The sequence below is a fragment of the Lactuca sativa genome, chromosome 9, assembly GCF_002870075.4.
Source record: "Lactuca sativa cultivar Salinas chromosome 9, Lsat_Salinas_v11, whole genome shotgun sequence".
Classification (NCBI taxonomy): Eukaryota; Viridiplantae; Streptophyta; class Magnoliopsida; order Asterales; family Asteraceae; genus Lactuca; species Lactuca sativa.
This window is the reverse complement of record NC_056631.2, coordinates 5,179,203-5,196,587: the sequence shown is the minus strand read 5'-3', so window position 1 is coordinate 5,196,587 and position 17,385 is coordinate 5,179,203. Positions and strand designations below refer to the sequence as shown.

General features: G+C 35.4%; 1 protein-coding gene across 1 annotated transcript; it reads left to right on the top strand.

Moving 5' to 3' along the window:
• The first annotated feature begins 815 nt into the window (after positions 1–815).
• Positions 816–10,481, top strand: LOC111920269 (reticulon-like protein B5). Its single transcript, XM_023915857.1, has 7 exons — positions 816–1,022; positions 9,280–9,370; positions 9,550–9,730; positions 9,802–9,943; positions 10,040–10,072; positions 10,229–10,272; positions 10,430–10,481. The coding sequence occupies exons 1-7, from the start codon at positions 816–818 to the stop codon at positions 10,479–10,481; spliced, it is 750 nt and encodes a 249-aa protein (XP_023771625.1).
• The last annotated feature ends 6,904 nt before the right edge of the window (positions 10,482–17,385 follow it).

The following is a 17,385-nucleotide window of genomic DNA, read 5'->3' as shown; positions in this document are numbered from 1 at the left end:
TGCATGTCCCGTGAATCATTTGTTTGGCTATGTGCTCATTTTAGAGTAAACTACGCGTTAAAGGATAGCAAACATGTGTCGGTTGAGGAGAAGATGGCTATGTTTTTGATGATGATCAGTCATAACCAACGTTATGTGATTATCAAGTGGAGATTTCAACACTCAAAGCAAACTATTCATAAGTTTTTTCATGAAGTGTTGGACAAAATGTTGCTTTTCGCGCATGACATTATAATGCCAACTTCTTTTTATCCGAATCCAAACATTACAGGACATAATAGGAGGCTACGACGGGTGTTCAAGGGAGCAGTTGGTGCACTTGATGGCACTTTGATACATGCTGTTGTCCCTGCAAACAAACGGGATTTATATAGAAGTAGGGGAAAAGGCGATTGTTACCAAAACGCATTGGCAATATGTGACTTCAACATGATGTTTACGTTTGTTGTGGCCGGTTGGGAAGGGATAGCACACAATTCTAGAATTTTATCAGAAGCATTAGCAAATCCACATGCACCATTCCCGCTTCCACCACCAGGTAAATTTATGGTTATTTAAATAGTTTTATCTTAGCTTGAAGAATAAATGAATTTTTTTTGTTTTTTACAGATAAATATTATCTTAGTGATGCCGCCTAGGCAAACATTCGAGGTTTTATGGCACCGTACCGTAATGTGAGGTATTGGCTTGGAGATTTCCGTCGAAGACTTGCATTAAAGAATAAAGAAAAATTTAACCATGCACACGCAAAACTTCGGAATGTCATTGAGCGGGCTTTTGGTGTCTTGAAAGCACGATTCCCTATATTAAAGAGGATGGCACCATTCTCGTTGGTTACAAAACGAAACATTACCCTAGCATGTTTTGCGCTTCATAATTTTATAAGAAGAGAGGGGCTACCTGATGAGTTTTTTGCACGATATGATGAACCAAATGTCTCGGTTCGGAATAACAATGCAGTCGTTGATAATGATGAAGATGAGAATCCAACACATGGTACTACAGCGGACCGTGAATATATTGTTAGATTAGTGTCTAAGTCCATAACTATTTTGGTATGTACTTGACCCGATGGTGCATGGTCCTTTTGGGTTGCCTTGACCAAAGCAACTTGATTGGAGAAATAAATAGAGAGAGAGGTTATTATGATTTATTAATATGTTATAAGAATAATATATTAAAGGAGAAATCATATTTGTTTAATTAATATTGGTCAATAATTAATTAAGAATTAATTTTGTGATCAAGTGTAATTAATTAAACTAAAGGGGCTGAATTGTAATTATGTGATAGTTACAAAATAAGGTAAGGATTATCTTAAATATAGGGTGAACGAATTTAAGGAGATAATGCCTTAGAATTCGACTAGGATAAGGGTTTCTAAGACTTATCTTATGGTTGCTTGGTGGGCAAGCAACTAGATAAGGATAAGGACTAAAACCCTAATCTTTACACCTATATAAACCCCCTAAGGCTCATGAATTCGTCTAACCCTTCCCAAGAGGTCCTAAGGACGAATTCTAACCTCCCTCCTCTCTCTTTATACCTTCTCCACTTGCTTATGGTGTTTGTAAGCCATTAGAGGAGTGACACTTGTGACTCTCAGCTTTCAAAGGTCAATTCAAGGAGGAATTGGATTGTTATTGCTATATAACAATCAAGGTATGTTCTCAAACCTAATTATATGTTAATATCGATTTACATATGCTAGAATTAGGGTTTATAGTCTTGGATTCAAAGCATGTACAATAGAGAAACCTAGATCCAAGCATTAGGGTATGTATGAGCACATAGGATGTCTTATGACCAAAACCCATCAGTGGTATCAGAGCCATGATTGGTTTCTATTGTATTGATGCTTGATGTAACTAAAAATCGTGTTTTGGCCTCACTGTTCGACCTGACTCGGCGAGTCACTCTTGGACTCGGCGAGTCAGCCCTACTCGGCGAGTTCCAGAGGGTGACTCGGCGAGTCGGTGCGTCAGATAGTGCTTATCTCGGGATTTCTTGCTGTTTTTGCATTGGGATAATTACCTTATCATGTTAGATTAATATTAATCCGATTATAGGATATATTTGACTATAATTTTAATCTAATTGAAGATATTTATCAATTAATAGGATAATAGTTTCCTTATAAAATAATTGATTAATTATTGATAAATTATTTTGCAAGAAATCATCAAATATGGATAATTATGTGATTAAATGTTAATTTGAATTATTTGTTATTTGATCCTTGTTGTTGTGAAAAGTTTCATATATGGCCCTTTAGGTTTTATAGTTTAAATTTGAACCCCAAAAGTTTTGTTGTTTTGAAATTTAAATAGTTGAAACCCTAATGTTTTGAAAAAGGTTTCAAAACTTGCCCTCAAGTTTTGGAATTTAAATTTTGATTAAATAGTTTAATTTTGATGCATATTTAAATTCTAAACCCTAATGTGTTGAAATGTTTCAAAACTTGCCCTCAAGTTTTGGAATTTAAAAGTTGATTAAAAGTTTAATTAGGAATGTTAAATTCTAAAACTCAAGTATAGTTTTGAAAAAGTTCAAATCACACCCTTATGGTTTTATTAACTAATTAAGGTGTTTAATTAAAGAGGTTTAATAAATCCATAAAAGTTTAGCTTTACAATTTAAGTGAATTAAAAGTATAATTGTTAAATTGAACCACCTAATATTTTAAAAGTGTAAAATACACCCTATACTATATATAACATTAAAAGTCTAACATTATATATAAGTATGAGTAAAATTCAGTCTTACCGTTAGTAGGCCTCATTCACGAAGCTGGTCTATAAGGGGTGTTTAAGGAAATTGCCTATAAAATGGCGATTGAATGGGTATCCACTCTTACCCACCGCACTCTTGACTAGTGGAGGGTCGTTAGCCGAACGGTTAGGATAGGACGAAACCTTCCATTATAAGTATAATAAAGTATATAAAAGTAACTAAATGTTTTCATAAAATTCCCAATCTTAGTTACTTAGGCAAAAGTGAATTGATGCAATTCCATGAAATTACACTTTGTGCCCTTGCGAAGACGTTAGTGGAGCGTGTGTGGTTAACCGGCACACTAAATGGGTCTAAGCAAAGGTAGAAAAGGGTGACTCAATGTTTGTCATAGTTTGGTGGAGCGTGTGTGGTTTACCGGCACATCGAATAGGTGACTGTAACATGTGAGGGCACCATGTAAGTTTGCATGGTTATTCACACCCGCTTTGTGATCCTCGGCATCCCAGTCACAAACAAGAGGGGCATATCGAGATTTAAACATGCCATTGAAAGTTCAATGAATCTCAAAGGATCTAGGAGTTTTCATAGATTTAAAACTTAAATTCTTTTTCGTTTCGTGGTGGAAATTAGTGAATCGTCATTCACTTACCTTCAAATATTCTGCAATTAGGGTTACGGCATCCCTCTCCCGAGTTGTAGAATATTGTGTTGGGTCCTAGCCTTAGTATCTCATTTGGGTGATTTACTAAGGATTCATTCAATCAACTAACTTGAATTCGTTTTCTCCCGTTTTGTAGATGTCAAAGTTCGACAACTATGGTCTTCCCAAATCCCGTGGAACAAGCATTCCACATGAAGATGGTATTCCACGATTCAATCGAGGAACGAGAAATCATGCTTCACTTCCTCCTCCTCCTCCTATTGTTCTCCCTAACCCACAATATCGAAGAATTGAAAGGTTCAATATCACTAAAGCCCTATTGGAAATGAAATATGAAGATGGTAAACCCGTGTGTGCCCACGTTCTAGGAATGAAATCACACATTGATAGGTTGATAATGTTGGGTGTGTCATTCCCAGATCAGTTGGCTGTGAATTGGGTTTTGCAGTCACTTCCTTTATCATATAATGAGTTCAAAAGAAAGTATTATATGATGGATCATGACGACAACCTCATTGACCTAACTTACATGCTCATTGCAGCTGAATCAGAGATGATTTGGCGAAGCAATGGAGCGTATTTGTTGGGAAAGTCAACCAACCATGCTTCCGAGGACATTCTAGGAGAACCGACCTGCGTTTGTTGCCAAAAGAAAGGGCGTTGGATACAAGTCTGCCCAAAGAGCCTGAAGAGTCCAGAAGATGGGAGAGTCAAAGAGTATGGCTGCACTTCAGGTAAAATCCACTATCTAACTCCATTAAGTTCCTATTCATTAATTCTTAATACATAATGTAATAAGATTGCATTTGAATGTTTTATAGGATCGGTGAAAAGAAAGGAAGCTTGGTGAAAGAGCAAGATGAATCTAATCACAAGGAATGGATCTTGATCGCATGGACTTGAAGATTAGATTTTGAGCTTAGATAGTTATGATAGAGTTGTTAGAATTTTTTTCTTTTGAAATACATAGTTTTCAATGGATTTTGCATTGTAAGGACAAATGTTTTCCGCTGCTTTATAAATAAAATAAATTTTTGTTTGACTTATTTATTTATTTATTTATTTCCTTGCAATGAAATCGTTATGAAAATTGGTGTTTGCATATTTCTACAACAAATGGATATGATTCTTATTTATGGTGTTTATGGAAAAGTCGAGAATTTACCAAATAGGGAGAGTTTCTCATCGCCCAAGTTTCAATTGGATAGAAATTTGGAATCATGCAACTTGGTTGCACGATGAATGAGAAATTTCATATTTGGAAATTAGACTAATTCATTGACAAAGTGTCAAGTGAAGGACTTGGAGATCGAATACACAAAGTTGCATGTTGATCAAGTCCACCATAAGAGTAACAAAGATATTCGTCATGATTTACTAAAGGTTTAATAAATATGATTATACTTACAAGATTAAGTGTAATTCTGAATTGATTAAAGGGTTTAGATCAATAGCAGAACGAATAAGAAGAATCAAGTAGGCAGAAAGATAAAAGTTTCTCCATTCTAAGAAGAAGGGAGAGTACCTTTTATGCTTTATGATAGGTCTTAATGATTAAGAACCATATCTCAATTGATCCTCTAAGTGAGTCTTAGTACAATTGTATGTCTAAGAAGAGGAATCAAGAATTGAAGAAATGGTTAAATCAATAAGTCAATCATACTTCGTTCCAATAACAAGTCTGAAGTTAAGATTGTGACAATGAGTGAAAAGTATTAAAGGTTTACAACATTCATCAAATGTGGAAAGTTGTGATGTCTTGAATAAGACAAAGACCGACTAGGACCAATTTATGAAGTGTTCTTGATAAAAGCTACACTAACTCTTAAATATTTGTTTGTCAGCAAATGTTTATTGACAAAAGAATCTTATATGTCAAGGAGTCAGTGGGAGCCTTAATGGTCTTGAAAGGTTTCAAGAACAAATCAAATAAACCTTATTGATCATCACTAGCACACGAGTTGAGGTTTACAACCTATCGTGTTGACATTATTTTGATTATGTGCCAATCCAATCGAGTTAATTATGCATGTGAGTTCTATGAGTTCTCATTTTGAACGCATAAAAGGCATAGCACCTTAATCAATGAAAGGTACATTGATAGGAAAGGGTGAGCTGCTTAACTACTTGGAAGACATGGTGGGCAGCTGTGCTACCATAAGGCATGAAATCGAGATTAAGAAAGTTCGGTCCATATGAGTTTGAATTTGTCATAAACTTTAGTTTTAACAAATTCACATGGATAGGAACACATACACCGTTTAAATCTAAGTGTCATAAGATTTCCTCCTTCATGAAAATGATTGTGAGGAAATGCTTTCACTAAGAAAGATTTTAAGAAGATAGTGATTGTAAAACTACATTCTCGAATTCGATTATGGTTATGGTATCCCTTTCCATAATTTGAATTGTGAGGTTTGGCAATTAGTCTTAAGTGTTTAGACTCACATATGAACTATCGAAGGCAAAGGTGTATAAGTTCAAGAAACCTTGATAAAAGATTCTCAAAGCACTAAGTATTAGAAACATGAACTTAAGAAATTCAATAAGTATTGTTTTTCTGAAAGTTAAGCTGTTTCTGAATACATGTCGAAGCTAGTGGGAGCATAAATGTTATGTTTTATAATAATCATCATGATAGTGGGAGCATAAAAGTTATGATTGTATGATTATTAAGGAAAGTATTTCAAGGTTAGCAATATTAATTATAGAAAACATGAGTCATACTTTGCAAAGTCGCAATAGTTGAAAAGTTGTTTTGCTATAATTAAGGGAGAGAATATTATGCTTCATTTCAAATCTAAAGGTTTAGGTTGAGAAATGTTAATAAAATTTAGTCAAACGTACAAAGTGTGTTCTTAAAATTTCGATTATGATTACGGCATCCCTCTTCACAATTCAAATTTTGAGAACATAGCAAATAAAACATTATGCGTCGTGTCCCATACGCTTCGGGAATAGGATCGATTGCAAATGCTTTAATGTTTGACCATTCTAAAATTTTCCAAATGTCGAGCACATTTAGAGGGAAAAAGGACTAGAATCGGTTTAGACTAAAATAATTAAACAACTATCAAAGGACAATCCAAGTTCGACGAGGATTGGTCGCTTGTGAGTAGTTGGAAGTATAGTATTGGAAAATATGGAAATATTTCCATATTGGATGGACCATATCGACATCATTACGAATAGATAAGATTCTATTAAGAATGAGTTGTCATATGGAACATATGGAAGTGTGTCCATATTGGGAATTGAATACTAAGAAATCTATGATTAGATTAGAAACTTCTATGCAAAAGGATGTTCAAAGAAAGTACTTTGAGTGAGAGACATCACATCTATGGAATTGTCTTGTAACAATCTACGATAGAAGACTTTGTAATATCATTGGCAATAGTCTTTGTGACTTTGGTGCAGTGACATTACAAAAGAGATCATTGCATAAAATGTTAGAATCTAGCATATTCTATAAGTAGCAAGAATTTGATATTCTTTCACTTATGAAAAAGGATTTGGAGTTGTGAAATGAGAATGATTGGAAATGTGTTCAATATGATCTGTTTCACAAAGTAAGAACCATATGTAAACATTGTGTGCATGCTAGGAGCATGGGACAAGTGTTGTAATTCAAGTAAGAAGTCGATTACCCGAAACTACAAATAATGAGTAATCGATATGGTGATAAATAAAAGTAGTTTTGATTATACTCAAAGGTTTGAGGCCATATGGGATTAGTATTATTCTTGTGTTTCATATTTGCATGTTTTGACTTCCAGAATAATTGAATTTATTAAGAATAATCGAATTATTCGAACGGGCCACAGTCGTTCATATGTTGGAAGTAGATATGAATGAAGACTGTCATGAATTGGTGTGTGGATTGTCTAGAAAAGTATTAGACATAAGCAAATGTTTGCTGCAACGTTCATGAGTGCTTACGAATATGATTTGAGCATTGGATTAAACCTACGCTCACTTGGATCACTCCATGAATTGTATCACGAGTGATTGGTGAGATGATAACATCTTATATTCTTGAAACTGAGATGTGTGAGTTGTATCTTGCGAATCGGTTGCACATTGATAATATGTAAACGCACCAGTAACTTGGTGTTATAAAACATATTGTTGTGTGTGATTCGGTGTGTGAGTGCAAGCGAGCATTGTATCAAAGTTTATCCGTTCCTTTTATTCAAAGTAGGATAAAAGCGATATCTTTGGGCCCCTCGATGGTTTAGTGATGACAAACGTAAATGCTCGGCCGGGCTAGGGCTAATTTGATTTGTTCAATTAGTCAGTCGTCATAAATCGGAAATCGAGATATAGTACAAAGAGAATGATTTGAAATCCTATCTCATATGATATCTAGAATGGAGGAATATATGATCCCTTATCTAAGGACACGCGTATCTGATAGGATCAGAGTTGACAGCGGCTTTGGAAAGCTACGATTGCAGATCGGGATCCGAAGTCATACGTAGAATAGTTGTTAGACTTATCCAAGTGGGAGACTGTTGGATTAGTGTCTAAGTCCATAACTATTTTGGTATGTACTTGACCCGATGGTGCATGGTCCTTTTGGGTTGCCTTCACCAAAGCAACTTGATTGGAGAAATAAATAGAGAGAGAGGTTATTATGATTTATTAATATGTTATAAGAATAATATATTAAAGGAGAAATCATATTTTTTTAATTAATATTGGTCAATAATTAATTAAGAATTAATTTTGTGATCAAGTGTAATTAATTAAACTAGAGGGGTTGAATTGTAATTATGTGATAGTTACAAAATAAGGTAAGGATTATCTTAAATATAGGGTGAACGAATTTAAGGAGATAATGCCTTAGAATTCGACTAGGATAAGGGTTTCTAAGACTTATCTTATGGTTGCTTGGTGGGCAAGCAACTAGATAAGGATAAGGACTAAAACCCTAATCTTTACACCTATATAAACCCCCTAAGGCTCATGAATTCGTCTAACCCTTCCCAAGAGGTCCTAAGGACGAATTCTAACCTCCCTCCTCTCTCTTTATACCTTCTCCACTTGCTTATGGTGTTTGTAAGCCATTAGAGGAGTGACACTTGTGACTCTCAGCTTTCCAAGGTCAATTCAAGGAGGAATTGGATTGTTATTGCTATATAACAATCAAGGTATGTTCTCAAACCTAATTATATGTTAATATCGATTTACATATGCTAGAATTAGGGTTTATAGTCTTGGATTCAAAGCATGTACAATAGAGAAACCTAGATCCAAGCATTAAGGTATGTATGAGCACATAGGATGTCTTATGACCAAAACCCATCATATATGACCCAGTTACGAGATGAAATTGCCGAACAATTGATGCAAAATATGGAATGAAAATTATTAAAGTCTGGTTCTATGAATTTTATTTAAAAATGTTATTATAAGACTAATTTGGTTGTTTGAATTTTATTTAATGTTTTAAGACTATTATTATTAAATTTTTGGTATTAAAAAATATCTTCAGTTTATTAAATTACTTTATTTTAAATTTTTTAATATCTGCAGCAGTCTGCAGATGTTAAAAAAACAAACATGCTTCTCATTACAGTCTGCAGCACTTTGGTCCACCTCTTCTGCTGCAGAGGGCTGCAGAGGTGGTCCGCAGACTTCAGACAGTTTCACTTCGGAAAAACAAACAGCACCTAAATGTATATCGGTAACAAAATTGTGTTGAACATGAACATATGAAGGACCTCTCGAGATCCATGAAAGAGCTACTCAATGAAATGTGTCAATCTATTGAGAAGATGATACACCGATCTCAGGAATCTCAAGGAAAGCAACACCAACAACAACACCAACAGGATGCTAAATCGGAGTTGTGCCATTGACATCGGGAACCCTAGGGCACCATTATCGTTGTTGGACTTCAATGGGGGAGACGCCACCTATTTGGTCGCCGGAAACCTCTACACGCTGCTCTCGGTTCTGGAAAAAGTAAATCTCCTCAATCTTATTTTAGTTTTAGATCAAATCATATCTTTAACCTGTTGTCGATGAAAATGGAATTTCTTTTACATATGACAATGGAATTTGTTGATATAAATCATGAAAATATGTAATGGATTCAATTCAGAATTTGAGATATCTTGATCGGCTTAAGTCTCTATTTTCAGTTGCTAATATTTTACTCTGGCGACAAAAGAAAATGTATGGTGCCATTTTGGTCTCTGCAATTGTCATATGGCTTCTCTTTGTGAGGATAGGTTATCATCTTGTTCCATTTTTTTGTCACTTTCTAATACTTGCTCTTGTGATATTGGTCATATGGTCTAATCTTTCTTCCTTCGTTAACAAGTGAGTAGCTATTTTATAATCAAGTACAAAAATCTTGTATATGAATATATGAATGCTTTTTCTTTTAATAGGTCTCCTGTAAACTTCCCTGACATTAGATTGTCACAAGAACTGTGTGATTGTGTTGCTCTCTTGCTGAAAGATCAAATCAATCAGGGGTGCTTATACTTGAGGCAAATGACTATAGGGAAGTATCTAAAGATATTTATGAGTGTAGGTATCTATCTACCCACTTTTGAGGCTTCTTATCATTAACATGGATGAATTTTATGCTACTTTTAACTACAAAAACAACTTGTGGGCATGCAGGTCATTTTTACCTTATGGATTGTCTCTGTCACTGTGTGATTGTGTTGCTCTCTTGCTGAAAGATCAGATCAAATCAGCTCTTGATTCTGTCGCATTTTGATTAATTTGATAAGAAGATTGGCTCCGATTCAAATTATGGATTTCAAAAACTTGTGCTTTATATTAACATCTAATTCTCCATTATTGCAGCTTAATCGGGAGCTTGATACAGGAACTGGGCTTCCAATTTTCTTGTATGCGTCTATTAAATATTCCTATCCTAATTTATGTTACAATTTCTACCCTTAAATGATTCAACAGGTGATGATTGATATATGTTTTTTCAATACAATATTTCTTTAGTTAGTCAAGCCACATCTTTTCATTCTTTTTCTTTTTTACTTTTGACAGCTTTAGGGAATTAGCTGCTAGTCTCGCTTTATCAGAACTGAGAACAGCTTAAGAACTTGAAGCTGCAGCAAGGGCAAAAGGGGAATTCAAGAATCAAGAAAGTGAGGGTGAGATTTCTTATTTTTTAGAAATTTTCTAACAGGGGCAAATTTGTCATTTAAGACAGTTGATGTATTGAGATTTCTTGATAAGGAATGATTCAAATTAACTAAACAGTTTTTTCATTCCATCATACCAAACAGGCAAATAAATTGGTTTTGAAGCTGATAACTAAATATAGTCTCAGATTTCTTGATTTTGTATATATAAATGTGTATGTATGTATGCATGTAGTGAAAATTTAATGGAAGCCTTTTTTTGTGTGTTGAAGGAGGCATTGTGAGCAATACGTTGAGACCCCCTATTCCAAGGGATTGTGATGCGGAATGGAGAAGACTAATGGAGCATTGTTGGGCACCAAGCCCCATGCTCAGGCCATCTTTCATTGAAATAACCACCCATGTTCTTATTTCATTTCAAAATCTGTTGAAGATCCCATCTCAACAACAAAACAGGAAAGTAATGATAACCAACACAATCAGATACTTAAATCTAGCCATGAAACCAACAGTGAGGTGATCAATGACAAATAAGCAGCAGCAGAAAGCATATCACAGTTAAAAACTAACCATACTGCTGATGTCTATGCTCAACCTCCTCCTCCTAATGAAAATGACATAGTTATTGACATGAAGGATCAATTTCTGTCTGTTACATTCAGAAGATCACAAAATGGAGCAGGATTGAGCTTCAGCATAGCAAACCATGAACCTGAACACTGGTCTTTTTTCCAGAAATTGGCTGCTGCTGATCAGGATCAACTTGCTGGACCTCCAAAAGCTTCAAACACTTTTCTTCAAGATGATGATCCATCTCAGCCTCAGGTCAAACTAAGTCAAACTCAAAGTATGCAGTTTCTTAAAAACATGCCTTTTGCTGATGTAGTTTTTTTATTTGCTCAATTTGATGCTTGTAGGAAGAGATAGGGAACGTTAGCAATGAGGAACAATCATACCATTGCCTTTAGCAATGAGGAACAAAGTTCATTGAATTCAAAGTTCCAGGAGGCAATAGAGGTAGATAAATGGTTGGTGAACTTGAAAAATAGATACTTGAAGCTAGACAAAAGACCGAGTTTTATAGAAACAAGATGCAAGAAATTGTAAGCTCTCTCTTTTCATAGTGTTTTAACTTTTGATCTTTTAAAAAACTGTTATATCATCTTAATTTTCTGTTCTTTAATGTTTGGATTTGTACAAGAGCAAGTTGGTAAGAGTCCCATATCTACCCTTTTTGCCTAAATTGAAAGTTTGCACAACAGGTTTCCATGATGGTCTGAAAGTGGTATTAAGTATTTACATTCTTATTATATTATACCCCTCACATTTTCCCAAATTACCCCTTCCTCTACAATGTTTTTTTTTGTTTCTGTCTATTTTGTGCATCAGGTAAAGTTGATGGAAGAAAGGAATATGAAGCCACTTGATTCAAATCATGCAGCATTATCAGCAAGATGCAGTAAAGACTTGGAGTTGAATTTGGCTAAGTCATTATTGAATGAGATGGGCCAATGTACAACTGCTTATCCATATAATCAGCTGCTTGAAGCATTAGTCTTAAAGAATTATGAAAGGCAAGATGCAACTTTACTTAGTTGGAATTTTATGTACATAGTAGATTAGATGCAAATTTATATATTGTAAGAAATATAATTGTATGACATTAAATTTTATGCAATGGATTGTATTTTTTGTATATGGTATTTTATTTCTATTATGAGACATTAAATGCAAATTTAATTTAAAAACTAGAAAATCTATAAAATATATTTTTTTTAAATTTAAAATTACGATACGCAAAAATTTGTGTCATCTTCATTTATGACACGGCCTTTCTTGACAGCGGCTTTAATGATACGCATTGCATGTCATAAATGTGCGTTGTAAATGCGCGTCGTCTATAGAGGACGCGCAAAAGTGCGTCATCTCTGGTTATGAAAACACCTTCCTTGACGCGCATTTGCACGTCGTCTGAGCGTTTTACGACACGCAATGAGCGTCAAAAAAGGCTGTTTTTCTAGTAGTGTGATCGATGATTCTTTGAAGATACAAATGTTTAGTTGAGCCAATATACGTTATAATTAATTTGTGGCCTCCCTTATTCTATTGAAATCATGGGACAAATACACAATCTCGCTTAGTTTGAGGGACGCAATCAGTTTAGCATCGTGTACTTGAAATGTATCCAGGATACTTTAACCAATAAAGGTTGAAGTTGAACGCCCCTGCTTAAGCATGTAGGGTTTTGAGTGGAAAAAAAGTGAGTGACATGTGAAAAAAAAAAAAGAGAGAGATTTACAAGAAAAGTTTGAAGAATTCTGGAGCAATCAAAGTAAGTATAAAAAGATCAAAATTCTACAGAAAAAAATAGTGAAGATGCCAAAAATCAAAGAAGGTGGTGAATTCAAAGAAATCAAGATCAAATTATCAAAGAAGTGAAGAATTCCAAAGAGCTCCATAGTGGCATCGAAAAAAGTTGTATTTTTTTCTAGATTATGTATGCTTGGGTTGCTTGACCAAAAATACCTTGAGGTTAGGAAGTTTTTTTGCGGATGGATTCAGAGGGATGCATAAAATGAGAGTTGTTCAAAAGAAGTTGGCGAGTGTTTATGAGGATTGTGAGTATTTAGAGTATGGGGGTTTCCTTAGGAAACATTTTAGACACAAATGCATGCGTTGCGGTCCTAACATAATGGTTGGGTTTGATTGGGATTGTCGTATGTGATATTGGTGTGCTAAAATTCAGTTTTGCTTGGGGGCAAGCAAAAGTCAAGTGTGGGGTATTTTGATATGTGTGACATCCCCAAAATCATGGCCAGAAAAGACCGATTTTGTTTATGCTTTATAAAAATCAGAGTACTTCATTTTATAAAAAGGTTGCGGAATTTGTTCCCAGAAAAACATGGTAAATACGTTATTAAAACGTTTTCGAAGAAACGTATTTATTTCATTTTAAAACGTTTGGGATGTCATCGTTAATACCGAAACATAAGCATAAACAGAACTTACAATGATTTACACTAGTGATCTACATCTCTTTAAATCTCTCAGTGTAATGTCACGAGAATTATATCTCTTTAAATCTCTCAGTGTAATGTCACGAGAATGATTTACACTAGTGATCTACATCTCTTTAAATCCCTCAGTGAAATGTGTTACGAGAATTATATGATTTTAAAATGAAAAAAAAATGTTTGAAAATTTACAGTGTTACAAGTTGGTATCAAAGCCTTGGTTTGATGGATTAGGATGCACCTCCGGGTGTGTTTGAACTCAGACTATGGATTTGAGAAAGATTTTCAAAAGAGATAAATTTTTCTAAAAATGAGAAAGAGTTTAAGAAGAAAACGAGTTGGAGCAGTGTGTACAATCAGCCAGGGCCCGAACAGTGATTTTGCAAAATACCCTTACTTTTGTGTTATGAGATATTTATAAGATATTTTATGAGATGTTATACATGCTAGAGATAGGCTAGGTATTTCATATTTTAGGACTAGAGTGGCCTGATTTGTGATGCCTTAGCCTAGGAGTTGTTTCTATCTGTGATTTGCTTTTGAGTATCTGTGGGTAAGAGTATCCAGCATGAATCCTTTTTAGAGAGGGATTTGAGTAGAGGAGTAATCTAGGAGAGATACCTAGATGAGCATTTGAGGAGTCTACTGAGAGGGTAGTTAGATGCCCACGTGGGGTAAAGTTTCTTGAGTTTGGTGATATCCTTCGAGTATGAGGAGAGTAAGTGGGGTATAACCTAGAGGGGTTTTACGTGCTGGTGGAGATTACCCGATGCCCGAATGTTGCTTGCTTCGTGCTTTGTGGAACTCTCGATCATGGAAGTCAGCTATTGAGTAAATATAACGATATTTAGGAGGTAGATGGTTGGCATCATAAGGAGTTCTTCAGCGGGTGATGGCAAGAAAGTGAGAGAATCTAGGAAGAGCCTAGGGAGTGAACTTAGTCAGATGAGTACGCTGACGGAGGAGAGTATTCGCTGGAGAGCGAACTTGCATAACGAGATTGGTGAACGTGAAGGTTGAACAACTACTTAGGAAATCTGGGATGATCCGTGTGGAAAGTATGGGTAGATGTGGAAGGTAGTATGGGAACGTACTACTGAAAGTAGAGGACCCATACTCGAAACAGGGAGAATTCCAAAAGTTCTACATAGTGGATTGAGAAGAGAGAACACGGTCCGAGTACCATGATTTGTATCGGATTGAGAAGAGAGAACATAGTTCGAGTACCATGATTCTTAGCGGATTAAGAATAGAGAACATGGTTCGAGTATCATGATTTGTAGCGGATTGAGAAGAGAGAACATGGTTTAAGTACCATGATTCATAGCGGGTTGAGAAGAGAGAACATGGTTCGAGTACCATGATTCGTAGCGGGTTGAGAAGAGAGAAGATGGTTCGAGTACCAAGATTCGTAGCAGATTAAGAGGAGATCACATGGTTTGGGTACCATGGTTTATCGCAGATCGACAGGTGGCCACATGGTTCAAGCACCATGACTCGTGGCGGTTAGTGCTTCTGGTTTTACCAGTTATTCCATTGTAATTGGTTAGACCGAGATCAGATGTGAAGGAGTATGGGGCCAGAGGGCCGGGTTGAACGAGTTTCAATGGACCGTACCTTGAGAGGAAAATCGATTTATTTTCCAAGGGATTTTTGGTGTGATGCCAGTTGGAGTCGCAAGACTCAGGGATAAGTAGAAGATGGTGCTTTATGGAGGATTACGGTCTGAATTGAGCAATCGGCCGATAGAAGACATGTCACTTTCTATGACCAGAGTGCACTATTTTTGTTTCTTGTGAGAAGTAGAAGAGATAATGAGTTTCCGATTTTTGAGCGTGTGGTTAAAATCTGTGGGGTAGCATTGGATGCGATCTTTCACCAGAGTATCTAGGCAGTATGTCTACCGCAAGGTAGTATTATAGTAAGAGAGCATCATCAGTGGTGACTGGGCTGATCAAGGACCAGGATATACCCTATTTGAGTATAGTAAGGCATGTGTTAGCAGCGGTGTTAGGAAATCAAGAGGAGCATTTCAGAGCAGTGGCTTTCGTTACCTAAGTTATCTGTCGGTTATAAGAAGTGAGGTCTCTTGCTTTTATGATTATTTCTGTGTTGGGAGGAATTCGAGACTTTTAGTCAGAGACGAGATATTTAAGATTGCTTGGTTCCATTGGGAAGGTCCTTGAGCGTTTACATGGTATGTTCAAAGAGTTAAGTGTGATATACCTAGTAAAACAGACTATGGAGTAAACTGTGGGTATGCCAATTGGTGATGGTTCGAACCCTGAGTGGGGGAGGACTAAGTATTTTATTATGAAGATCCGAGATTTGTTCATGTACTGTTAGAAAACAGGTTATGGAGATCTGCGGTGCGGACATCTAAGGCTCGGGTTATTAGTGATGAGGCGAGATGATGTTTGCAAATGTTGAGTTCAAGGCGGTTGGGTCACTGAGTTAGGGTGTAACAGCTGAGATTAGCGGGTATAGGTATAGGTTGTGATCTATACTCCAGGAGGGGCAGTAGTTGAATGGTCAACCAATTGCAGAGTCGGTATGAGTGGTTACGTATGGATGGTGATCAGTAGATGGTGGAGGCTTGGATTTTCGTCATCATGTTTTTAGTCGATGACGAATTCTTCCGTGTTGTGTGAAATGAAGATTAGTTATGATGTCACATCCCCAAACCAGACGGCAGAAATATCCGGGGGTGGAGGACTTCATTTGTAGTATCACAACACATGCATCATAGTAATCAAAGTACAAATAACCATTGTATTTGAAATTATAAGTATTTACACGTGTTTAATCATTGTATATTGAAACCAAAATAGTTATACAAAAGAATAAGATATGACTGAAAATAGCTCGATCTTCTCAAAAATCTCGGGGAGTACCTGTTTATTGTTTCCCTGAGAATACAAGTAATTTGAAAAAAGAGTATCAACATAAAGTTGAGTGAGTACATAAGTATTTATGTTTAAAAGGATGTCTCTGTATCTTGAATATGTAAACTGTTCTAGAAAATCCTATATTTTCTGCTGTATATGAAAAGTAGTTTTATTCTCATAAAATCGTTCTATTTGTTAACCAATGTTCTGTATTTGTATTCCTTTATGTAAAACTCATAACTGAGAGTGTGCCTGGTTTCACCAGTTGTTTATTGGAAACTTTAATATACTATTGAAGTTTGCATTTTGTAAACTGGTACTTTAAAGATGTACTTACGTTTAATTGTTTATACACTAACATATTGTTAATATCTTTTTGATGAGTTATTATAACCATACTGTAACTGGATGGCCTGAAACAAACGCTTTGTAGGCATTTAAACTATTGATAACAATTGTCACTCATTGGCATGTATGCCTTACTGTAGCTAGTAGCCTGAGTGTGGGGTTGTCAATCCCAATATAGATCTACACACAACTTGTTTCGATCCCCTAACTAGAGACTCTGGTTATAATATCATGACTTTAACTATGTTGTTTAAATGAATTAAACAACCTGAATTGAATGACTCATAAAAAGCATATAAAAGTTACATGTATAATAGTTATGAAAACCCAATCATCCTGAAATAATGATTGATTGTATATTCATGAATTAGTATTCTTAACATGTATTTGAAAACTGTAAACCCTTGATTTGTTTTGAATCAAGCCTTTGATTCTTGTAAAATGGTGTATTCTAGTATACTTGAATCATGAATTATTGTTCAATGTATCATAAATTATACCTATTATAATTTATATGTACTTTATGAATTGGTATTTGTTGGAGCATGCAAATGCTCGACAAATAATGAGTGATAGTTAGTTTGTATTTTCCATTTATTGTATTTATT